Source organism: Sphaeramia orbicularis, chromosome 7 (assembly GCF_902148855.1).
Source record: "Sphaeramia orbicularis chromosome 7, fSphaOr1.1, whole genome shotgun sequence".
Lineage (NCBI taxonomy): Eukaryota > Metazoa > Chordata > Actinopteri > Kurtiformes > Apogonidae > Sphaeramia > Sphaeramia orbicularis.
This window is the reverse complement of record NC_043963.1, coordinates 5466592-5493992: the sequence shown is the minus strand read 5'-3', so window position 1 is coordinate 5493992 and position 27401 is coordinate 5466592. Positions and strand designations below refer to the sequence as shown.

Sequence of the window (27401 nt, the reverse complement as noted above, 5' to 3'; positions counted from 1 at the left end):
ATTTTGAATATTCTTGATTTTCAGGGTTACTGCTTTCATTCTTTGGTATTTGGCACATTTTTGTTTTGTGTTTTCTTATTGGTTTAGACTGTAAAGAAGAATGCATCTTTATTTAGGCGGGACAGTGCACATTAATGAACACATTTATACATTCCATTTCAGCATAAACATGTAAATATGCCAGAGTTAGCGTCAGTGCTAATTTTAGTAGGCACACGGGTATAAATAAGCAGCACCAGATTAGACCATCATGCACCTGGGTGGGCCAATAGCACACTTCATCTGCATTCCCCCCACAGTGGGTTTATCCACCCAGTGTTTTACCTGCCACGTCCACAGCTGCACAACAACCTTCTCTATGTTCGACCACTTCAGCAGCTGCACTGAAAAAAACCCTGCAGAAGAAGAAAACACATTTACACCCAAGACTAAAGTAGGGTAGATGAAGAACAGGATCCAAAAAATAGACCAATAAAGATTTCTTTTTGTGTCAGAAGATGGAAAAAAAAGTAATTTTTTTTTTTTTTTTTACCTTGACATGTTTCAGCTACAACCTGTAGTCTTCCTCTGAAGGGTCACTTGATGTTACTGTAACCCAGTGGTTCCAACCTTTTTTGTCTTATGACCCCATTTTAACATCACAAATTTCTGTCGACCACAAACATTCAAAATGGAGATTTTTTTTTTGCCAAAAAATTAGTTTTTGAACCTGTAAGAGTTTTCTATCCTCTGTTTCAAATCCAGGTTAATTTTAGAGGACATTTAGTCTATATAATGCATATTATTGTGGATGGAGGCAGAAAATCCAGGTGTAGATTACTGCACAAAGAGAGGATTGGATTTTCCTTGTTCAGGATATGTACAGTCAGTTCAGCTTGGATTTACAAGGCTGACAATTAATACTGAACAAACAAGAACTCAAACTATGAATTATGAAAGAGCTGCAGCATCTGAAACTGACCACAGTGAACATTTGACAGATAAACAGAACCACAGTGCTGCAGTTTCACACTCAGAATTTGTCATGTCTTGTTTGTATTGGGATTGTTTCTCTTAACTCACCATATATTTCTTATTAGTACATTTTTATTTTTATTTTTATCAATTACAAGAAATGTCAGGCGACCCCATTTGAATTCCAGATGACCCCACGGGGGGTCCCAACCCCAAGGTTGTATCAGCTCCATTTGTCTTCAGGAAATATCCTGTGAGTTGAAGTCATATTGTAAAACCTGTGGAGGATGTCGTCTCCATGTTTGTTATTATTGACTTTATTCATTTCAAAAAAACTTTACTTTTCTTCGTGGTATTTGTGCAGTATGGTTAATTAAGAGCAGCGCCCTCTAGTGGATTAATTGACAAACGCTCATTCCAACTCATTAAATGTCAGTAGCAGCACTTTGTTCCAGTCAGACTAATGACAACGACAATAAAGCACATTTACAAAAGGAACTAACAACTGGAATGGGATTATTAAGTACTCGTATCGATACTCGGTATTGGCAAGTACTCAAATGTAAGTACTTGTACTTGGTCTGGAAGAAAGTGGTATCGGTGCATCCTTAATGATTGGGGATAACAGTGAGTCTCAGAAACTCAAATATTTGTTGTAATGACGCTGACAGACAGGAATCTTCTGCAGTACAACCTGAATAGAACACATCACACATGTTAAACTGACAACATGGATTTTCTACCTCGTGGTTTTTGAAGTGGACTCACAAAGTGCAGTCGACTGCTACTAAACAACATACTGTTGGTAGATGGACTTGAGGTCAAAGGTCCTCCTGGATTCAGTCCAACAGTCATATTCGTAGGTGCAGTCATGGCCTTCACAGTTTACAGCTCCAAAAGCACGTTGTAGACGTTAGTAAATGCCCGTTTAAGGCTCTGGAGCTTCTCCACTCGTTTACAGAAAACAGCTCAAATCCTGCAGCAGACGACTGCCTCTTCACAGACTGCTGGTCAGACTGGAGCATCTGTGCACACTAGGGATGGGAGGACTATCTGATACACATCGATACACCGACACATGTGCACGATCTGAGTGCACCGGTACAGAAGCTGCAAGTGAATGAAAAGTCTGGAATGATGTCACGATGCATTGGTTATTGAATGTTTGTATCGATAAAATTCGATCCATTCAATAGAATATATTTTTAATTGCATCTAAAAGTGTTACTGTTTATTTGGGTAAAGTTTTTCTTCTCTTCAGACCCATGTTAACGTGCATCGTAGGTTCGCAGATGTGTACACTAACAGTCTGAGCTCCGCCCATGCACTGTGGCACAAGCGCCGTGGATGAATACCACATACCACAGATACTTCCTTAAACTGTCACATACAGATCTTACATTGGATCAGTTTTATAGATCAGTGTGCCAAAAAAACAGGTTTTTAAAATAACTAAAAACAGTCTGAACTAAAATAACAATAACAACGTCTGGAGTCAAACACAAAAAAGTATTTAATTCAAGTTATTATTCAAGTTATTAACCCAACCTAAATGGTGTTAAAAGGAGACCAAACATGAAATAAGCAGTTTTTAGAAACAAATGTAAATTAAACATCATTTTCTGGCTCCAGGTTTTCCTTATCTGGACCCAGTTCAGGGGGTCTGGTTTATGTTTCTAAGACTTATGGACATTGGTGAAACTCTCACATTCTGTAGTTCTATGTTCTGTTGTTGCACTGTTGGGGACCTGTGGCTCAGGAGGTAGAGTGGATGTTCAATAACCAGGGGGTTGGCAGTTTGAATCCCTCTCTGTCCTAGTCATGTGCCTTTGTGTCCTTGGGCAAGACACTTCGCCCACCTCACCACTAGTGATGGGACTTTAGGCTCTTTGAAGGGAGTCGTTCAATCAGGAGCCGTTCACTGAAAAGAGCCGTTCTAAAGTCTGGCTCTTTCATGTGTTTTGCATTATTTTGAAACACCAGTGTTTTCATGACTAAATAGACTACATGTGATTGACATTACATTTTAAAGGTGTTTAATTGGCGCGGCAGTAAATATTATCTTACTGTAAAAAAGAATAGTTAGTTCAAATGTGTGGAATAAATCCATGACATGAGAGGTGACATTAGACAAATGCTGGAATTGGACCAAAAACATTACAGTTCATTATGTGGACTAGTCTGTAGCCTAAAAATGAAGAAGAAAATAAAACATTTTCTTATGAAATAACATTTCAAAATTCTCCTCAAAACAAGAACAATAAATGTGTGTAAACATACGGGAAAAATTGCCCATTTTTTCCTCCTGAAAAGTGCATCCAAATACTCCTCCTTTTTCTTTGGCTCATTACTCACAGCTGCTCACTCACTCACTCACTCACTCACTCACAAACTTTTCTCCAGTTTCGACCACTCTTCCAGCTCCTCCTCCTCCAGTATGCTCACCTCACGCTTCAAACTGTTGTTTTTTGCTAACTTCTTGCCATGAGACATTCGCAATGTGCAAGCACTCTTTTTTCTGCTGGAACATTCTCCTCCTGCCCAATGCTCACCAGTGATGCTAAACTGACAGGCAATCGGACACTCCCTCTTTAAAATAATAAATAAAAAAAATGAACGGCTCTTTACGAAGACTCTGTTCCCATCGTTCATTTCAAAGAGCCGTTCAAAAGATGCGATTTGTTCGTGAAGGTCACATCACCACTTACCACTCTCAGTGGTGTGAATGCATGTGAATGTTTGGTGGTGGTCATGTGGTGGCTTCCATCAGCAGGTGCTTTGAGTATAAAACATCTAATCCATTATTGTGTTTTTAAATGTTTGTCTTAGTGATTAGTTTCCGAACACGTGCCTCACATTCAGTCAGTGAAAAAGTTAGGACTTTCTTTCCAAAGTCGTTTCTCTGCATGTTTCTAACTCAACTTCTTGCTCCTTCACCGAATCAATTTGTAATATAATGTATTTATAATGAAGGTAAAACAGAAAAAGGTTCTGTCACTTTAACAGACACCTGTACAGTGTATTCTGGGATGTGCTGTTGGATCTGTATGTGACAGTTTAAGGAAGTATCTGTGGTTTGTACTGCAGTATTCAGTACTGCTGATCTAGTGAGTAGTACCCGTTCATAAACCACGTGTTCTCCTTCTTCTGTCTGTGATTCACATACACACAGTACAGTATTCATCCGCGGTGCTCGAGCCGCAGTGCATGGGCGGAGCTCAGACTGTTCGTGTACACATCCGCGAATCCCCGGTGCACGTTAACGTGGGTCTGAAGGAAAGAAAAACTTTACCTGTAGCAGTTGTTTGTCATCAAAATTAAATCAACTTAAAGGTGACTGAACTTAAGACTGTAACATAACTCAGATAACCACTAGATGCACCATGGGTTTGTGGTTTAAGCAGTCACAAATACACAAGGTCCATATCACACATGTAGTTCAAGTGGTTTATTTTCAAGATTTTGTTGACAAACAACAACTACAGCCTTTTGTGCTGTCTGTCCTGCTCATCCTGTCTGTGTGTCTGATCGTCTGGTAGAAAACCATCGGCCCACCCAGGTGCATGCTGGTCTAACTTTGTTCCCTATTTATACCCAGGTGCCCACAGTCTAAACCAAAAAGAAAACACCAAACAAAAAGGTGCTAAATACCAAAGAATGAAAACAATAACCATAAAAAATAAAATAAACATTCTAAATATTAAACAAAAAAATAAACAATTAGCAATAAATAAATAAATAAATAAAAATATACTAAGTTAGTAAACAAAAAAGGTAAATTAACTTTAAACAAAACTAAACCGACAAATAGCTCCTACATTACCCAAATATATAGTAACACGTTTAAATGCTGGTAAAAATATATTCTTTTGAACGGATCGAATTTTATCGATACAAACATTCAATAACCAATGCATCACGACATCATTCCAAACTTCTCACTTGCAGCTTCTGTACGGGTGCACGCGCGTGTCGGTGTATGGACACCGACCATCCCTCTGATCTGCATCTGGGAGGAATTCTCTAATGGCACTGATGTTGTCTGTGCTGCAGGTGGTGGACACACTGAACCCTTGGAAGAAAGGAAATAACAGCTGGTTGTGAATAGAACACCTGTGACTGGGCTGGACTTTTCTATTATTTTCCTTTATTAAAATAGTGTAATTAAATCGGTTCATTCTTTTGGAATAACCCTGCATTACTACACATTTCAGGTGACCCCATCTGAATTCCAGGCGACCTGCCATAAAATAAAGAAATAGGGTATTAACATGTTCTTTGCATTCTGCTCCTCCCCCCTCCCCCAAACTTCTGTTAGTCTCATTTTCACTTCCTGTTCTACAGGCACCAGCTCTGTGACACTGCATCTACGATAAGGTAAAAATGAACTCTGATCTCCTTTACCGTCGTTTATTTAGTTCAGTAGAAACAACAGAAGATTAACCTTTGTCAGTGTGTTTGTGTTTGTCTGAGGTGAGGTGTTAGTGTTTCCACCTGTAGAGTGTGTCTGTTCTGGCAGGTCAGCTCTAAGACTATTGACTATACACACACACACACACACACACACACACACACACGTCTGGTACACAGCTGCTCTGTCATATGCTTACACACCAAACATTTCATAAAAAACAAACAAACCTTCACCGTCACATTAGACTTATTACACACATGCGTATATTCCAGGTTTGCGAAGCTTCAGGAGAACAGATAATGACCACAAAGTTTCACTTTCATTTCTGTGGGGGGAACACAACGGCATGGCCCCCACCCCAGAGTATGGAAAGGACGGAAACCGACGCACGCGCATGCACCCCCCCACATCAAAAGATCAATTCCACAGGAAACACTGGGTTGAAGTGTTGAAGTCTTTTTTTTTTTTTTTTTTTTTTAAACTTTTTTACTTTATTGAGAAATCAATTTACAAATATTGTCAAACACTTACTATATAACACAGTATACCCAGTACATGAGATGTAAGATAGAAAACTAGAATACAAACATAGAATCAGTAGATGTATAGAAGACATCTTCAAGAGTTTATATACAAAAAATAAAATAATGCATAATTTCTCATCTAAATTTTCATTAAATGTCAGATGATACATTAAATATCTTATCATAGCTATCAAGAAATGCCCTTTTTTTAAATTAATAAGGGCTAATGATTTATAAAGTGAGTTAAATTCAATTAAAAATGAGGAAAGGTTCGTTTGGAGGCTAAACATTTTTGCTGATGAATGAAATATTTTCCCAATAAAATGAAAAAAATTAACCAAATACTGCAGACACTTGTTCTTATTTTCATTATAACATTTTTCAGGGGGAAGTCCAGTTGAAGTCGGTGTTGTGGTCACTGAGGATTTTACTGAGGGTCAGGGTTTATATCCTCAGTCTGCCCATAAAACTCGTCCGTACCATTTCTATAGTACTGTGTTGTGTGCTGTACTGTTAACTTTGTGATAAAGGTACAAATATAATCAGCTGTTTGATTCAAATTAGCAGATGCAGTGGAACAGTGACAGATTTTAATGCTGCGCCACAGGAAGTGCTGTGGTCTAGACTGTTTCCTGTTTATGTGTGACTGTAGGCTGGATGTTCCATATTCCGCAAAAACACAGAAGTTGACTCGTCTTCACCTGCTACACACTCCGCAGGAAAAGACACTTTTCATATCGCTCCCTGCTTTGGCCTTCTGGAGGTCTCTTTGTTTTTTTTGCTTTTTTTTATTTGAACAATTAACATTGAACAGTAAATATACATAATAGTATACAACAACAAGGATAGAAAGTTCTATAATTCACAAAATCTTTTACATTATATTGAGAGATACATGTAAGTAAAAACATTATGAAAGAAAAAAAATAAAAATAAATAAATAAATAATGAATAAAAATATGTCATAAAAATAAAAATTGCTCAAGGAATAAATAGAAATTATACAAACTGAATAAGATTATACATTTGACATATTTTTTTGTTTTATTTGCTTTAGAATTTATACTGTTTCTCAAATTGTCTACATAATTGGAAAAAAGGGCTTTGAAAACAGTGATGTTTGGACGTTGATGTGCAAATTTGGAGCAATGAATGTGAAATTTGGCAAAAATAATCAAAAGGTCGATAACATATCTTTTTTCTGGAGTTATTTTATCAATGTGTGATAGGCCAAAAAAATGTGTTGAAAGTTCAATTTACATGAAGAGTCCATTTTGTGTTTATAAAATTATTTAAATCAATCCAAAATATGTGTAGGTGCAATCCCAAAATAAATGACATATTGTTTCCTCTGCATTGCTGCAAAAAGAACAAAGAGTATCAATATTTCTTTTATATTTAATCATATAGGTCTTCACCGGATAACATCTATGGATCAATTTAAAAGTAACTTTGCGTACCTTATTAGTAATAATACATTTCTTTGACAGGATCCAAGTGTTTTTCCAGTCTATGTCATAGTAAATATTATTCCAATAAAAAAAAGCTGCAGGTTTGGAAACAATATCTCTTTGAATAATTTCTCTAATACATTGGTTAGTGGCTTTATCACTCAGTAAAGGACAGATATTACCAATATATGTTAACAGGATTTAGTTCTGGGACAATACAACTTCTACCTTTAGGAGCAGACATCAGTAACCTTCTAACTCCATCTGGTATTGCATCAGAAACTATGGCATCTTCTTTTGGAGTGACAGGGAAATCATAAATAGACAAAACTCTTCGTAAGAAAAAGAATTGACCATTGTCATTAAGCAACTGACTAACAAGTAAAATGTTTCTGTCAACCCACTTCTGAATATGAAGACTTGTTCTTAAACTTAATATCTTGATTGTTCCAAATGAAATATTTATGGGGAGAAAAGTTGTGAGTATTGCATTCCTTCTGGAGGTTTCTTGTTGACACACTGTCCGAGCAATTTACGAAACTCAGGTACTTCCCTTTCTTGCTTCTGATTGGCTAGAAAGGCTCTTCTCCGATTGGCTACTTGATCTGGCAGTTAACTCATGTGCAGGGCGGGCTGTCAGTTGTCACTCAAACTGTCAGGCGCCAGTGGATGCATCAGTCATCAAGGGTGACCAGGTGTCCCACTTTGTGCTGGACCGTACAGCATTATGGACAATTTTTGCCACGTCCCGCAAATTGAGACAATGTCCCACATTGGATTGGCTCTGTCTCTCCAAAGTGCAGGACAATCACCTTTCTCCAAACTGACTTTCATTTTATAGCAGAGACAGCGCCATTACCATTGGCTGTGTCCGCTGTCAATCAACCAACCTACGCGTGGGGTCAGGAGGCTGTCAACCTGTCACTGGTGTCCTCCTGAGCTCCGCCCACTGACACACAAAAACAAAGGAAAAAACCCCAGACACTGACATGCAAATATTGGCAGAAGTCATGGAAACCCCGCACAAAAAAAGAAAATGCAGCTACAGAAAAGAATGGGAAAATGTTTATACATGGGTGAAGATGGGGGGTGGGGGGGGGGGGTTCACAGAGGATATTCTGCGAACTATGTCCAATCTATTTCTCCAGGAGAGTATGATTTGATGTGACACATTGTATGCATGTGATGTTTGGGTAGATCTGATCCATGTTCCCTTTTGCCTATTTTTAAGTTTGGAGTTTGAACTGAGAGACTTGAGGTGACAAAACATGCTTTTGTTGAGTATGTGGATATTTGTTTTTTGACAAAATTCCACTGGAGATTTACCTATCTTATTCTATTTTTATTACTGTGTTAGAATGTTCAGTGTTTGACTGTTCTGTGTTTGTGTGCACAAAGGTTTTTGGTCCAAGTCATTTTAGGTTAACTGGAAGTGGAAACAGCTGTTCTAATGTTGTCAGTTCTGCCTTTTTGTTTTATCACACATAGATTAGTTTACCTTTGAGGGCTGAGAACATGTACTCAAATAAATAAAAAAAGAGCTGATTTTCTAAAAGTATTTAATTACAATATTGAAACTTGAGGTTTCTTTTTTGAGTTTTTACAAGTACATTGTTTGTTTTGTTTTTACAAGCACAAAAGTTGTTGAAACCTGTGCAAAAAAAGCCAAAAATAAATGCCCAGTGCAAAAATATGCATATTGTGTGCAACCAAATCAAATTGTTGTTATTCATATTTTATACGCTCGACAATAAGATGCACATTTTTAAAAATCTAGACTTTGTTCCAGCATTACGGTTTCGTGTCCCACATTGTCCCACACAAACACACTCCTTGTCCCATATGTGGCTCATTAGCACCTGGTCACCCTACACTCATCACTTATTTGGTGTGTGAGTAAATTTATTATTACCTCCGCCAAGGACAGGTGGACGTTATGTTTTCATCGGGGTTTGTTTGTTTGTTTGTGTGTCTCTTAGCAAGATAACTCGAAACATTATGGACAGATTTGAATGAAATTTTCAGGAAATGTTGATACTGGCACAAGGAAGAAATGATTAAATTTTGGTGGTGATGGGGGGGGGGGGTCTATTCTCTCCAAGTGCTTTTCTAATTATCAATATTATTATTACCAAAGACAAATTCGCTGCCCGCATGATGTGTTGAGAACAAGCTGCATAATGCTGAGTAATATTCTGTGTTTTCGTGGAGTATGTAGCAGGCCTGTAAGTGGACCCTTCTCTGAGCCTCAGATCATTGTGGACCAGCTGAGCCACCGTACAGGAGGGATTGGACTCACTATCCCACATCCATCACATTCATTCAATTAAATGCATACGACACTAGATGTAAAATGTGGACTTACAGTCAATTTGAGTCTGACGATAAAGATGAAACTTCAGCCTAGAATTAACAGAATCTAGTTCACGCACAGATGAAGTGAAATATTTGAGATCGATACGTTTCTGAATTTATTTGGTGAAACATGTCAGTGGAATAACTGAATAATAATAATAATCAAATGTCCAAATGTGGTATTGGGTCCTATTGACTCAAGTCCTGACTTCAATAATGTGAGGGGTGATATGGCAGGAGCGGCTGGTGAAATTATTTTTTGGTGGGTGCAGTATTCAAGTCAGTTTTCAGCTGCTTTATAACCACACCTCACCACCAGGATACACCAGAGTACCTGCAGCACTATTTTAAATTATTAATTTAAATAAAAATACACAATATGTGTTTTCAGTCATGTATTTTTTTATATGTAAATCTCACCTGTCTATCCTTCAAACATGTACATTTTCTATGACTATTATTAAAGTCAGCCATGTCCCTGACAAGTGTCTTTTCCACTGAGAGTATGGACGATGCATTTAGACCAGGGGTGGAGGTAGTGTGACTCGATCACGTGACGTTAAAAAAAACAGACAATCAACATAAGGGTTAGAAATGACAGCTGATACCCCTCATACTGGGAATCTATTCCACCTCTTCCCACACTGAAGTCCACTGTGTTAACCACTGAGCCCTCCAGCTGTGTACTCACAGCTCAGCAGTAGTACTGATGGACCTACTTGGTGATTCCATTTCTGAGGAAGGACTTGATTGTTTTTGGGATGTGATGTTTACTCCCGTGGGTGGGGCTTGGGCGCAATTTTTTTTTTGCGCCGAGGCTCTCCTATCTTGTATTGGGGGGGTCCACTGCACACGAGCCATATATAATGAGTCTATGGAGTTCTCAGGTGGTGCCCCAAAGGGGAAACATGTGATTTAACTGCTCCTTAAACAACCAAAAACATTTTTAAACTCCACTTGAATACAGATTTTACATTTTATATTTCTATTTATTTAAATATTAATGTTTTTGTAAAATTATTTTAGGTGAGTCCTATCGTCTTCTTCATTTAAAGCAGGCAGGGTGGCACACTAGCGCCCTCTATTGACGAGCCGCCACTGTGATATGGACTGATCCAGACCTACTTTTAATGAGCTACACAGATTCAACAGTTTGAGCATCATGTGACAAAAACACCACAAACTGTTATTTTAAAGATGCGCTGTGGCTTGGTGCTGGTTTTCGGTTTCACTAAACAGCTGAGTTATTTCAGAAATATGAGAGGATGGAACATACTAAATCTAAACCAATCAGCTGTTACCACCGATAAACCACATGGTCCTGATTGAGTCCAGTTACTTAAACCTACAGAACATTATTGAAATGAAAGGTTCTATCCAGGTTTCCAGTGAAGAACATGAGCAGTGAACACAGTTCAAAACCACAACCTGCTGTTACTGATTAGCAGGTGATTCAACCGTCTCCTCTGGTCATGTGATCTCTGCTCTGGATGGTTCAGTCTTACAGGTTTTAATGGAAATCTGAGAAATTGCTAGGACACGGTTGGGTTACAGACTGGAAACCAGGCAACTAAACCGGTTCATCTTCAACATTTCCTGACGTATTTTGAGTGTCAGCGCGAGTTCTCCTTCACTTCACATCAGCTCAAGGACGCCATCTAATGGTCTGACAGTAGAACTACAGCAGCGAGTAACACACCCACATGTACCATTACACTTCAACTCACACTCAAACAAGCAGCACCGACAAACAACTTCATTAAACACACACCATATAAGATGTGGGATGCAGGTCTTTGTCCAAAACCCTGAGTCTGGTTTGTCTCTGGTCCACATCTGACACCTGTCCATCATATAACCATGTCTCAAATTCTGCTGTGTTTTCAGTGTTTGTTGTGTGACTAATGTGGATTCAGCAGAATGGACCAGGGTGAGGACAGAGAGGAGGGAGCCCCTCCCCCACAGACCACCAACGGGACCCCCACAGGACCTGAACCTGACAGACCCCTGGAAGCTCAAAGGTGAGACCACCATCTGGATCTGTCCACCACTGTTCTCCATGTCAGAGCTCAGCACTAAAACAGCTGACATCACTATTCACAGACCTGGACCCAGACCTGGACAAGGACCCAGCTGTGTGTCCATGAAGAGTACTGACTCCAAGGACTGGTTATTTGACTTCAAACAGAGGCGTTCATCAGAGTCAGCGTAGGTGGTCCTCATTCAGACCTTTAGACCCCAGTGCAACACAAAAACACTTGGATGTAAATGTTGATCCAACCAGAGACACTATGGATGAATAGATCCTCCAGGACTCACCAGGAAACTGGGTTTGGATTCCTCATGTGATGGAGAGTTTTCTGTGTTCAGTTTCAGTTTTCAGACACGTTTCCATACAGTAGTAGGTCTATACAGCAGCTGGGTGGAAATATCACGGGTGGCTGTGGACACATGGGTACAAAGAGCCTCTGTCATTATATTCACCTGGTTGAAGTCAATAGCATCTGACAAATACATTAATAACATTATTTTACACATTAGTATAAACATTTACTGTTCACTAGATATTAATGGCCTGATTAACATAAACTAAATGATCCTAATCTAATATTTATTTGTGTTTCATTAAACTGTGACATTTTAATCAGATTAAGAAATGATTGATCTTCAGTGTGTTGTTCGTTTTCCTATTGTTTCTGCAGTTTGTTTGAATATTAAACCCACTATTTTCTTGATGACCAGGATCCATTACAGACCAGAGTCCTCTGGACCTGGACCCAGGCGTGCGCCCTTCAGGAGTGACTGGTCCATGGAGTTCCCACCATTCTTCTCTATAGAGACGTAAGTTTGATGTAAATGTCAGATGTGTTCACTGTATAAATATATTACATATATTAAACATTGTATGTGATATATATTACATATATATTAAAAACTGACTTTAGTTTGAAGGTTTATAACGTGTTCATTTTCAGCTCCAATTCTTCACATCATCTATTGTCAAAAGGTGTCATGAGTATAAAATAAATGGACATTTAAGCTGCTAACCAAACTGATTTTAATGTTTCTACCAACAGAAAGTACAGTGTGTGTGATGTTATTAGTTTATTTCAAAAACAACTTGGTTAAATTATTTCAGTGTGTGTATAAGTACTTTCTGAACACATTTCAACAATACCACAATAGCAACTGTGATAATTTTGGTCACAGTAATAGTGATATGAAATTTTCATACTGTTCCATCTCTACTCACAGCTGAGGAGTCTTCTTTTACTGAACCCAACCACATCCTCTATTTGATCATTTATGTAGGAGAGGTGTTGGTTTTGTCCTTGTTTAGTGAGATTTTCATATCAATGCAAATTCAACCTTGTTACATAAAACATGTAATTATAATAAATACTGAAGATCTGTCGTCACAGAGAATTCATCACAAAGTCAGTCAGTTTCATCCAGTTGTGATTCTGAATGTGATACAACTGGAGGTAAAGTTGGACATAAATAATCGTTCATATGTTTCCTGATGACCAGGATCCATCACAGACCAGAGTTCTCTGGACCTGATCCTGGACCCAGTTGTGTGTCCTTCAAGAGTGACCGGTCCAAGGAGTTCCCACCATTGTTTTCTACAGAGACGTAAGTTTGATGTAAATGTCAGATATGTCCACTCCATATTAAATATATATTAAATATTAACTTTAGTTTGAAGGTTTATAATGTGTTTGTTGTCAGCTCAGATTTTTAATGTCATTTTTTGTCAAATGTTTTCAAGAGTATAAAATAAATGAACATTCAAGCCGCTAACCAAACTAACACTACCTCCTGACAAATTAAACTTTCAGTTCAATTAATTATTTTTTTTATAGAGCCCAGTATCACAACAATGGCACCTCACAGGGCTTTACAGAAATTGATGAATTGATAAAATACATGATGAAAATAAGCAAACAGTCAAGTATTCAGTTAGTAAACAGTTGGTGAAGTAAATGGATCAACATCCCTGGCAGTCCCCGGCCTTAGACCCTCCTTCTTTGCGAGGAAAAACTCCAAAAAACCCAGTGGGACAAAGAGAACCCTGAAAGGACTAGTCCAGTCTCAAATAGGAATATGAAGGTTTTCACAATAAAACACCAAAGATAATCAACAAAATGAACAAAACCAAAGTACTGCACAACACTGTCAAAGGTAAGTTGGCCTAACCTATTACTCTACATCAGGGGTCACCAACCCTGGTCCAGAGCTCCTATCCTGCATGTGTTAGATGTATCCCGCTTCCAACACACCTGCCTATCATCAAGCTCAGCAGAAGCCTGATAACAACTTGTTAGGTGTGCTGGAAGAGAGAAACACCTAAAACATGCTGGATAGTAGCTCTTGGGGACCAGGGTTGGTGACCCCTGCTCTACATGAACTTGGACTGCATTAACTGAACGCAGTCTTCGTCATCATGGTGAAAACTCAACGTTCTTAACAGATTCCTAATAAATAGGTAGCTGTAGCCTAAGCCTGACCAACCTATACTTATGTCCTGCTGCTCCTGCCGCTCACCAGCACCTCTCATTTGCTTAATAGCTCAGTCAGCTTTTTGCATTTGGATGCCTCCGCCTGAAATAATATGGCCCTCTTCCTTTGATTTTTGCGGCCACCTTTTTCCTTACACTTCATATTCGACATTTTCTCACGCTCTTCTTTGGGTTTTTCTGTTTCAGGTTTTGTGTATTTCCTCCATGTAATAGCCTAAATAATCATATTGGTGCCACCTGTTGTTTTGATGTTAATATTGCTGATTTCTTTCCCAATTCACCAAATCAATTGGCCGTTGGTGGGACAGCCGCTAATATTATTTATAATATTAATATTATTATTATCAGACTTTGACAGAATGTCCTACTGGTCAGTCCGCCCCTGATTCTGATTGGCTGACAGGTGTCCCTTTGTTTTGTCTTAAAGTGACTGTTCAGTAAATCTTCTTCAGTCTCAGAAATGATATTTATATGAAACTAAACTGAGTTCAGTCCTGCGGCCATGATGTCACTGATGGGGATCCTGATAAACTGAACTAAACTAAACCTGTTGATCAACTCAAACCTTGAGTGTGAAGCTCCAAACACACTGAGATATTGATTCTCAGTGGGATCAGCAGGACCAGGACACTGTTTCCACTACAGGGGGTCATGTGACTCATGATAATGTCCAGGTGTGTCCACCTGTTGGTGTCAGTGTGGACAGACATAAATTGAGCTCATTGTTGATGTTTGGTCCACAGAGTGGAGCAGCAGAGCTCAGAGGTTCCCACTGGTCTACAGGATCAGACTCAGCTGGACTCCATATTTAAGGTGTGTACATGTCCAACATCCACTGGTCCATCTGTTCTGTCCAATCATCTGCTGCTGCTGGTTTCAGACCAGTGGACGTCACTGTGTCCAACATGGACCTGAGCTTTGGTCCATGGGTGGAGTTTGTGTCCTTCATAATGTTTTCTGTTCCAGCTGCTGGAGGAGAACATCTGCACTTTTGTCAAGAACGAACTGAAGAAGTTCCACCGGGTTCTGAGTACAGATTACCCAGAATGCTTAGAGAGTCTGAAGGATGAGGATGAAGAGCAGAGGAGGAGCTCAGAGGCTTTTCTGAAGATCACACTGAACTTCTTGAGGAGGATGAAGCAGGAGGAGCTGGCTGAGCGTCTGCACCGCAGTAAGACCATTCTGTACAGATTGAACAGATGAAAATACTTGAATTTACTGTGAAACTGATGGTTTTATCTGGGTCTTCATTCAGGAAGTCAATCTAGAGTTTGTCAGCGGAAACTGAAACATAATCTGCAGCAGAAGTTTGAGTGTGTGTTTGAGGGCATCGCTAAAGCAGGAAACCCCAAAACCCTCCTGAACCAGATCTACACAGAGCTCTACATCACAGAGGGAGGGGCTACAGAGGTCAACCAGGACCATGAGGTCAGACAGATTGAAACAGCATCCAGGAACCCACACAGACCACCAACAACCATCACATGTGAAGACATCTTTAAAACACCACCTGACAGAGATCAGCCAATCAGAACAGTGCTGACAAAGGGCGTGGCCGGCATCGGGAAAACAGTCTCCACACAGAAGTTCAGTCTGGACTGGGCTGAAGACAAAGCCAACCAGGACATCCACTTCATATTTCCATTCACCTTCAGAGAGCTGAATGTGCTGAAACAGAAGAAGTTCAGCTTGGTGGAACTGGTTCATCACTTCTTCACTGAAACCAAAGAAGCAGGAATCTGGATCTTTGAAGACCTCCAGGTGGTGTTCATCTTAGACGGTCTGGATGAGTGTCGACCTCCTCTGGACTTCAACAACACTCAGATCCTGACTGATGTGACAGAGTCCACCTCAGTGGATGTGCTGCTGATGAACCTCATCAGGGGGAACCTGCTTCCCTCTGCTCGCCTCTGGATAACCACACGACCTGCAGCAGCCAATCAGATCCCTGCTCAGTGTGTCGACATGGTGACAGAGGTCAGAGGGTTCACTGACCCACAGAAGGAGGAGTACTTCAGGAAGAGGTTCACAGATGAAGAACAGACCAACACAATCATCTCCCACATCAAGACGTCACGAAGCGTCCACATCATGTGTCACATCCCAGTCTTCTGCTGGATCACTGCTACAGTTCTGGAGGACGTGTTGAAAACCACAGACAGAAGACAACTGCCCAAGACCCTGACTGAGATGTACATCCACTTCCTGGTGGTTCAGGCCAAAGTCAAGAACATCAAGTATGATGGAAGGTCTGAGAGAGATCCACACTGGAGTCCAGAGACCAGGAAGATGATTGAGTCTCTGGGAAAACTGGCCTTTGAGCAGCTGAAGAAAGGAAACCTTATCTTCTATGAATCAGACCTGACAGAGTGTGGCATCATATCAGCTCAGCCTCAGTGTACTCAGGAGTGTTCAGAGGTCTTCAGAGAGGAGAGAGGACTGTACCAGGACCAGAGGTTCTGCTTCATCCACCTGAGTGTCCAGGAGTTTCTGGCTGCTCTTCATGTCCATCAGACCTTCACCAACACTGGAGTCAATCTGCTGTCAGGACAAACGTGTTCGGTCTAAACTATCAAAGGTCAAACCTGTACAGTTGTACCAGACCGCTGTGGACCAGGCCTTACAGAGTCCCAATGGGCACCTGGACCTGTTCCTCCGCTTCCTCCTGGGTCTATCACTGCCGACCAATCAGAGTCTCCTACAAAGTCTGGTGAAACCAACAGGAAGCAGCTCAAAGACCTACCAGAAAACTGTTGAGTACATCAAAGACAAGATCAGTGAGAATGTGTCTGCAGAGAGAAGCATCAACCTGTTCCACTGTCTGAATGAACTGGATGATGAATCACTGGTGGACCAGATCCAACAGTGCCTGAGATCAGGACGTCTGTCCACAGAACAACTGTCTCCTGCTCAGTGGTCAGCTCTGGCCTTCATCTTACTGTCATCAGAAAAAGACCTGGAAACGTTTGACCTGAACAAATACTCTGCTTCAGAGGAGGTTCTTCTGAGGCTGCTGCCAGTGATCAAAGCCTCCAACAAAGCTCTGTGAGAAAAACAGTTGGATCAAACAACCTCAAATATGCATCTATCATTTGAACAAGATCAATAACTTTATACTCATCCCTTTGTTTTGTCCAGACTCAGTGGCTGTAACCTGTCAGAGAGAAGCTGTGAAGCTCTGTCCTCAGTTCTCAGATCCCAGTCCACTAGTCTGATACATCTCGATCTGAGCAAGAATGACCTGAAGGATTCAGGAGTGAAGATACTGTCAGATGGACTGAAGAGTCCAGGATGCAGATTGAACACTCTCAGGTCAGAATTCAACTAGTAACAAAACAAAATTAAAATGTTTTTTCTCCAGGTATTGGATCAATTTGACTTCTCAATTGTTGTTTCTTTTGAACTCCAAACCAGCTCCAGTGATCTTAAACTTTGTTCAGAGTCAGTACCTCACAGACTTTATTTAATGAAATCATGTTGGTGAAGTCAGATGCATTCAGCGACTCTGTCAAATGACTCCATCTCCACTTCTTTTCCCTCCTCAGATGATGTATGTGATGTTTTGTGTTGCAGATTGTCAGGATGTCTGATCACAGAGGAAGGATGCTCTTCTCTGGTCTCAGCCCTAAAGTCCGATCCGTCCCATCTCAGACAGCTAGACCTCAGCTGCAACCATCTAGGAGACTCAGGACAGGAGCTGTCTGCTCTACTGGAGGATCCACGCTTCAGATTGGACACTCTCAGGTCAGAAAAAGTGGATTTTTGTGTTTTCTTACAGTTTAATGTGTTTTTTGTTGCCTTGTAAATAAAGATATATTGACAAAATTAGAGTTTTAATAAATGATTACTATTTTAAAGTTAGCTATGATGCATAAAGCAGCATATGATCTTTGTCACCAATGTTTCATCAAATCTGTAAAACCCAAGAGATAGCCTCCTTATCACTAATCCATTAGTCTTTCTGTGATTACGCACCTGAATCACTTCCCTCACGGTGAACAACTTCGAAGTGTACTCCATCACAAGCCGAAACCAAACTGTCACCTCAGACCTTTTTGGAATTCCATGCAGCCGCAGTATGTCCACAGTAGCAACAAACACAGAAACAGCTTCATTGCTTCTTGCTGCTGCGTGGAATTCCAAAAAGGTCAGAGAAATGGTTTGGTTTCGGTTTGGATTATTAATCGTTACAGAAAAAGAAAAAAAAAGAAAGTAATTTTTTCTGCTGTAAACACTTGGACCTTTGTTCACTCTGACCGTACTTTAGTCCAAACTCATCAAAAGTCCATTAAAAAATATATAATCTTTTATTACACCTGCACGAAAATCACATTCTTCTGGAGTTCATTTTTCTGGCTGGAGGGAGTGTGGTTACTCGAGGCAGATCAAGTACATGTATTCTGGTCCTGTCCTGGTATTGTTGGCTTTTGGGGAGAGATGATTAAGTTGATGTATCCAGTTTTTGGTGTCCATTTTGATATGTCATTGGCTACTTTGTTTTTTAGCATTCCCCCAGAGGAATTACAGGAAAGAGACATATATTTATTTAGAATACTGCTTGCCGCAGGCAAAAAAGCCATCACCAAATACTGGCTTAAAAAGGACCCTCCCTCAATTTCTTTAGTGATAAAAATTGTCAACCAAATCCATTTAATGGAAACGATGACATACAATCTCCGCCTACAACAGCATAAGGGTGTAAAGTACTGGAAAAAATGGGACTTTTTCATTCAATCTGTGGACAGTAAACAGTCTGTAAATGTGTGAATGTACCTGTGACCGTTTTTTTTCTCTTTTGTTTTGTATTTTATATGAAAACAATAAAAAATAAAGTACAAAAAAAAAAAAAAAAAAAAAAAAAAAAATAATATATATATATATATATATATATATATATATATATGTATATATAATCTGTCTTCTCCAGACTGAGCGGCTGTAACCTGTCAGAGAGAAGCTGTGAAGCTCTGTCCTCAGTTCTCAGATCCCCGTCCTGTAGTCTGATACACCTGGATCTGAGTAAGAATGACCTGAAGGATTCAGGAGTGAAGATACTGTCAGACGGACTGAAGAGTCCAGGATGCAGACTGGACACTCTCAGGTCAGAGAAAACAGTTTATGTTTTCAATCTTTCATTACAGTTTTAGGTTTCTTTTTGTGGTGAAATACTGTGTTTTTTGGTTGGAAAAAAGGCTGCACAGATAAAGCTATAATTACCATGTTAAAGTTTTAATAAAATATCAATGTTATTTTCACACTGAATTTACCCTTTCATTCCCAAATTTGAGTCAATCACTGGGCTTCTCTGAGACTCAAACGTCACATTCAACCATTAAAACTAATTTAATCTGTCAAAAAATACAACAAACTAACAAACTGTAATTTACAGTTAACCTAGAAATAATGATGTGCTTTAGATATTTCTCTGTGTAAAATAGTAAATTTGAAAATACATTTAAAAAACCACTTAGGTTAAAGAGGTTCTTCATACTGGTGTATTGATGATTACTGAAACATAAAACATGATAAGGATATAATTACTAATACTGTTAATTTAGGATGGCTGTGACAGGAAACAGTTTAAAGTAATAGTTTTACGGGGTCATTTTTCTCTAAACCCACTTTTCTTAGTCTGTGGTTCATTTCTTTGTGTATTTGGACCCTAATAGTTCATACAGTTTGAATTTGAACCCTCCAGCTGCTGCAAAGCTATTTTTATATTCATTTTGGCAAAAATCCAGTGGATTTCTACAACCTGTTTTAATTCCTCTTTAATTTGTTATGTTTTATAACTAGTCATGTCATAACATTTGCACATATAAGGTCCTGACTTCAGACCAACATTTCTCTGAGTACGACATAATTGTTTGTCAGCAGCAGCAGTTGTAGTCCACACTGAAAATATGCCCAAACTTGGAGCCCATTACCTAAAATGTTCAGTTGTTGGTTGAAGGGGACAGAGCAGCACAGCCGACAACCTGGAGGGGGCGGGGCCTGAAGTGTTTCATGTGCATTTAAAGGGCCAGCGCTCCAAACCACCTTTCTGGTGTCATTACTCAGAAATAGGGTTGAAGATGGACCTGTGGAGTTGAATGAATGAAGAATTCAGACCCAAGCAGAGCATTTACAGTTTATGTAGATCACAGTGAAATGTTGGAAAACGAAGAATTCCATTTAAAAAAGCAAAATATGACTCCTTTAATGTTTCTGCTTTAAACACCGAGATCTTAGTTCACTCTGATTGTACTCAGCATTTCCACTGGTAAAGTTTTGCAAAATCCTTGACACCACACCACACCAAAAAAAAAAAACAAAACAAAAAAACAAACAAACAAAACTTCACCATTACGTTAGATTTATATATATTAATATGCATTAGGGATGCAAATTCGATTAAAAAAATCGATTAATTCATTAATCATTAATTCACTGGCCTTCTCGATTGATTAACGATTAACTTGATAAAGTGGCGATTTTCCTGTGAACCTGAACTTTCTCTTTCGATAGGGTCTATAAGAATAAAAGCTAAATATAGTTTATATACTTCATGAAAAAAGCATGTCACCCCCCCCCCCCCCCCAATTCTAACTCAGATGCCATGATCCAGTTCAATGACCAGCTATCCCAGCCACGGCGTTATTCAACTTCAGTGATGAAGCCTAGTTTGACAGTGGTGCCCCCTACTGTCAACTCCACAAATCCTGCTGTGGAAAAAGGGCAATTAACCGACAATAATAATTTAATCGAGCAAATTCTTATCGACAATAATTGATAGTTGATTAATTGTTTACATCCCTTATAAGTATAATATATAATTGGCCAGGACAAATGTTCTACCCCCTCAAATGAAAGTTTGCGAAGATTCAGGAGAAAGGGGAAAGATGAGCTTCACAACAGCAGGAGACGTAGAGTAATTAGTAACGCTCTTAAGTTTTACTTTCACACGGACTGCAGCACCCCGTATGACCCCCCCATGTAAAGAATCGTGATAAAATCGAGATCATGATTTTATTTTTAAAAATTGTGATATGATATTTTTGCCATATCGCCCACCCCTAGTCCAAACTCATCTTAATTCATTTTAACACAAATATAATCTGTGTTTTCCAGACTGAGAGACTGTAACCTGTCAGAGAGAAGCTGTGAAGCTCTGTCCTCAGTTCTCAGATCCACGTCCTGTAGTCTGATACACCTGGATCTGAGTGAAAATGACCTGAAGGATTCAGGAGTGAAGATACTGTCAGACGGACTGAAGAGTCCAGGATGCAGACTGGACACTCTCAGGTCAGGGTTCACCAAAAACACAACACATGCTTAAAATGTTTCTCGGCAATGGATGGATCTAACTTGTCAGTTGTTTCAGTGAAACTCCAACAAGCTCCAGTGATATTAACTTTGGTTAAAGTCAGTAAGACTTGACACAATGAAATCATATCAGTGAAGTCAGATGCATTTAGAGACAAATGACCATCTCCACTTCTTTTCCATCCTCAGATGATGTATGTGATGTTTTGTGTTGCAGATTGTCAGGATGTCTGATCACAGAAGAAGGATGTTCTCCTCTGGTCTCAGCCCTAAAGTCCAATCCGTCCCATCTCAGACAGCTAGACCTGAGCTACAACCATCCAGGAGACCCAGGACAGGAGCTGTCTGCTCTACTGGAGGATCCACACTTCAGACTGGACACTCTCAGGTATGGACTGAGCTGATGCATCCACAGATAATGTGAGATAGAAGAGGTGGAGCTGACAGGAACCATCTGTCAGAGCTGGGATACATCCTGTATGAAGGTACAGCTGATGTTCAAAGATAAAGAGACTCAATAAGTGATTCAGAAGGAATCATTTAGTGGATGTGAACAGAAAAGCTTCAGTGGATCAGAGTGATGGAATGTCCATGTTTCCAGCTGCTCTGACCCTCCTTTTCCTTTCAGGATGAAGCCTGGTGGAGTCCGATGGTTCAGACCAACTCTGAGAAAGTGTAAGTGTTAGTTCATTAGATTAATTAAAAACAACCTGAGCCTTCAGTCCTCAGGTTGAGTCAGACTATTTCTTCTATATCTATCATATCATATCATAGTGTCTTTGTGCACATTTGAGGTCTGTCCCCGCTGTCAACTGTCTGATAAAGAATGTACAAAAATAATCTAAAAATCACAGTCACGTTCATCAGATGAGAAGGTTGTCTCACAAACAAGCTCAGATGAAATGACCAAATCACTTCTATCAACAATTATGATTTATTAGATAAAAACTTTGACTTAATTACAAAAAGGAATGAATTTATATCAAACTAAGAAACAGTACAGATAACTATTTAAAAGATTTAAGTCTTCAGTCTTACAATAAACAATTAAAAAAGTAAGCAGAGCTTACTAGTATCCCCACCCCTGCCTCACAACACTCTTCTCCTGCTCACTGAAACCCTGCCTAGTCAGAGATAAATTTTGAATTTTAACTGAATATAATTGTAAACTACAATAAACCAAACAAGTGGTTCCAGGCACAATAAACCCTGCCCCTCACATGTATTGTAGCTTATTTTGCCTTCGATCCAGCTGATGTCATCATGTCTATGCGTGTGCTGATGTCATCATATCAGTTGCCTCTACATATGTGCCAAGTTTGAAGTAAATTGAAACTAAATTGATGGTTTTATAGACATGTGAAATTCACCCATTATAAGTAAATGGGAGAAGAAAAAGATTTTAAAAACTCATTAAAAATGTGAACTTTGACCAATGTAACCACATCTGTTCTGGGTCACTGGCAATCTATAAACCCAATTTGAAATGAATTCAATGATAGTTTTGCTGCTAGAGTGTTAACGAACAAAGAAACAAACAAAGCGAACCAAGAACACTACCCCTTGCCTCCCCTTTGGGTGGGGTGGGGGGTGGGGGTTAATTAAAGCTCTTTTTAGGTAGTTCAGTCAAACCAAAGTAAACATTATTCTGTCCAAGACTTGACTTCAAATCTGACTGCGCTTTGCCGGCCGCAAAACTACACCATGGTTGGTCGAGGACATTTAGTCTTTGGTGGACAACGTAAAAATCAACATGAACTTGATGAGACAACATGCAATTAACAAGTTTATCAGCAACTCTCTGAGCAGACAACAAGGAAGTAACACGCCGCATCGCTTTGACGTCCAGGTACTGTAAAGTCGGTAGTATCCTGTAATGGAAACGGTCTCCAGGAATAGGACCTGGTACCCCGAGTCAAGTTGAGTCGAGCCAGTTCCACATTGTGGAAACGTGGCATTAGGGGACAACAGGACCAGGTTGTGGTCTGATCTGCTGAGGGGGAGAAGGGCTGTGGCTGTATGTGCATCCATGGCATTAGCATACAAGAGGTCCAGGGTTTTATGGTTTCTGGTGGGGCAGGCAACACACTGATGAACATTATAGAAAGTTTTGTCCAGTGAGGCATGATTAAAATCTCCGTAACGGCCATGAATGCATCTGGGTGTTCAGTCTGTAGTTTTGCAGAGTGGAGCTGATAACTTCACAGGCCACCGCTAAAACAGCTGATGGGGGGATGTCCACTGCGATCACTACGGTGGACATGAACTCTCTCAGGAGATAATACAAGTGCATTCCCACGGCGATCAGTCTGGGCTATAAACGATCTATATATAGATCAATATCTATATGATCATAAACATTAACAAATCCCAAAAATTAGATATCAGTCATGGTATCAGAGTTGCCCTATTTCAAACTTTATTATTATTATGAACAAGAATGAGGAATGACTAATTTCACTATTTACTGATACAACGCTTCATTCAAATATCAAAAAATATATAACATCAACAGGGTCAAGGATTGATAAATGTTGATTTCTGAATGGCTTATGTGTGATGACAGCACAGCACAATGGTGTTCAATGCTTATAAGGTTTCTTTCTAGGATTTAAACATTATTAATGATGGTACTTTTACTGCATTGGCTGCTTCATTGCTGAAGGTGTAGTATTTACCAAGTCTTTTACTGCATCTACTACCTGTCAGAGCGCTTCTGTGTGGTAGTATGATCTACATCTAAAAGTCAATCACTGAAGTAAATACAATGAAAATAGTTAATGTAAAGACAGTTTGGTGCTGAAATACATCCTTTGTCCCATTCTTTGTGTTTCAGTTAATAACAGAAATATGTTAAATGCTGTTTTTATTACCCTTGGCCCACTGGCCGAAGGGTATTGTCATCAATCATTATCTCTCTAAATTTGAGTATGTGCAAAAACTTTGCCATGCACTGATAAGTTAGGCCAGTGGGTGGCAGCAGTGCTGACTATAAGTCAGACCGAGGGTTTTCAACTGCACGCACGTTATGTCATTTCTGTTTAATGAAAAACTATCCAGCATTTCCTAAATGGTGTATCTGCTCCATCTGATTACGAAAATGATAAATGTAAATCAAATCACTATTCTGTTTTCATTAAACGTCCATTTGTGAAAATACACTCAGAAACAACAGATACCTCTATAAAACACTGGATTTATCTGTTTTTTTTTTATCATTGTTATTCAGTCAGACTCACACATGATCCATCCATCAAAACAGTCTAATGTTACCCAGTGATGTGATCAAACTGTCACTAAATGAGCTGATCACCGATCAATAACTGCAGTTGTATTGTCTTCTTCTGTCCATCAGATTTCTGTGAACTCACTGGATCCAAACACAGCGAACACAAAACTCAAACAGTCAGAAAACAACAAGAAGGTGGAACACACGGATGAGGATGGGATCTTCACTGTGTTTGTGTGATGTGTAGATGTGTCTGTGCACATTTAGGGTGTTTTCACACAGTGTACTTGAATCCGTACTGTACTTGGATACGCTCGCACCTTTCCCACAGATGTTGCGTTCACAAGCACATACTGCGACCAGTACCCGAGTACAAATGGGTGTTTAAAGGGCTGAAACAGTAGGTGGCGGTGTGGAGGGAATTCTGTCACTATCCAACAAATGCGGAAGTCAGAAGACGACAAACCCTTGTCTATCTGTTATCCTGTTGAAGCAAGAGAAGAAGAGTGATATTCGTTGTTCTGATATATCACTGAGTGGTTCAGCTCGATAAGGCGAGGCCTATGCTGCGCAGATCCGAGGCTTTTTCAGGAGACAACAGGTGCGCCATCTGTGGTCCATGGTGATTAGGTCACTTCTGGTCTCGGGCACGGATCACATTGGAACAGAACGCTTGCATTCACATGGTACAAAATTAAGCGGACTTTGGGGTCCAGTGTACTTGGATACAGACTTGGGTATGCTGTGTGAAAACGCTCTAATTAAGTCCATCTGTTCTTGATGGTGGATCTGAGCGTCTGTTCAAGTTTATATTTGCATCTGATTCCAGTCATCCTTGTTTCACTGCTTCTTCCCAGAGTCTGAACTGAGTCAAAACCTGAACACACACATCTCATATCAACTACTGGATCTGAACACACCACTGTTGTCCATATTCATTCAGCACTGACGCAGATATCTGGACTTTCTACAGCACACATTCTGTAAATAGGCTGTAGTTTTTATGCATCAGACGTGAATTATCCTGATCTTTATTTGACATCACAACATCCAGACTGATTTGAACTGAAATGGATGAAACAATAAGACGTAGAAAAGACTATCCCTTGGATAATTCATCATTGGATATCACACGGCATAAACTGTCTGACATATTGTTCCACTCTGTTGTAAATGTGTGTATAGTACGGAAGAGGAGTAGGGCCACTGGAAAAAAAAAAGGTCCAGTGTTTTTTAAAATTATTATTATTCTGAGAAAAAGTCTGAATTCTGAGAAAAAAAAGTCTGAATTCTGAGAAAAAATGTCCGAATTTTGAGAAAAAGTCAGAATTCTGAGAAAAAATGTCCGAATTTTGAGAAGTCAGAATTCTGACTTTTGTCTCAGAATAAAAAAAAAATTAGACCTTCATTTTTATTCTTCTGTGTACTATAGTCTGTAGCGTTGTATGACTTATTACTATTATTATTACTATTATTATTTTATACTGTTTGTCTTTTCCATTGTCTTTCTGCATGTACATTTTTTCTTGCACCTTATTCTGTTGCTGCCTTGATCATTGAATTTCCCCAGTATGGGAGCAAGAAAGTCTCTGATCTAAATGTAACAAGTTGAAAACAGTGGAAAACACCATTCACTGTAGTGTCTGATTCATGGTTTAGTTCTGATTTAGTTCAGATTAAAAGCTCACCAATGTGATCTCAGTCTTCTTCAACCCGACTAAAACAATGTCAGACAGAACAGTGAGTCAATGAAAGGAAACTGGGACATTTTTACTCTTTCCACTGTCGTACATTCTTTGTCCTCACTCTTCCTCATAACTCCCATCATCAAAAACTTCAGCCCTTTCACAAAAAACATTCATTTGAGTCACTGAACAGATGCTCATATGATGTGTTTGGGATTGAAAACCTGTGTTTATATGTATATTTGCTTAGACCAGATTGGACATTTGCTGTTGTTTCCACCTGCTCAGCGACTGCATATAGAAATGAACTCCGAGATAAATCTGCTTCAATGCATCTGTTCTTGTGTTACATTCATGTTCTGGTGTTTGGTCCCTGACAAATAAATCCACTAATGAACTAAAGCCATGTTTGGATTCAGTGTCATTGACTCTGAAGGGATCGGTGTGTCTGATCCAAGATTCTAATAGTTTTAGATATTACCTCCGCCAAGGAGGTTATGTTTTTGCCAGGGTTTGTTTGTCTGTTTGTCTGTTTGTTTGTCTGTCCGTTAGTGTGCAACATAACTCAAAAAGTTATGGACAGATTTGGATGAAATTTTCAGGGTTTGTTGGAAATGGGATAAGGAAGAAATAATTAAATTTTGGTGGTGATCGGGGGTGGGGGGGCCCACAGGGGGGGCCACTGATCAGCCTTGGCGGAGGTCTGCGCTCTCCGAGTGCTTCTAGTTCATTATAGTTTAGTTTTATTTAGTTTTGATTTTTTTTTCCTCTAATTCAGTTAGTTTTAATTAGTTTTTAGAGCAGGTTTGCTAGTTTTTATTAGTTTTCATTCTGGCCTAAATGCTTAGTTGTAGTTTAGTATTAGTTTTAGTTTTGTTGTATCTTTTCTCTTCTTCTCCATCGTATTCAAATAAATCCCAGACAGGACTCTGCTGCTTTCTCCTAACTTTAGCCTCCATGT

The 27401-nt window shown here is 39.5% G+C and overlaps 2 protein-coding genes across 2 annotated transcripts in view; both read left to right on the top strand.

Annotated features, from left to right (window-relative positions):
• LOC115422027 (protein NLRC3-like) overlaps positions 1-27401 on the top strand; it is a 72281-nt gene that overhangs the window by 3107 nt on the left and 41773 nt on the right. Inside the window, exons 4-5 of the mRNA XM_030138068.1 lie at positions 17795-17965; positions 21744-21914. Coding sequence (XP_029993928.1) covers positions 17795-17965; positions 21744-21914 — 342 coding nt within the window. The remainder of the gene's footprint in view (positions 1-17794; positions 17966-21743; positions 21915-27401) is intronic.
• LOC115422149 (NLR family CARD domain-containing protein 3-like) lies at positions 16660-17305 on the top strand. The gene has a single exon (XM_030138251.1). The coding sequence runs from the start codon at positions 16725-16727 to the stop codon at positions 17268-17270; it is 546 nt and encodes a 181-aa protein (XP_029994111.1). The 5' UTR covers positions 16660-16724; the 3' UTR covers positions 17271-17305.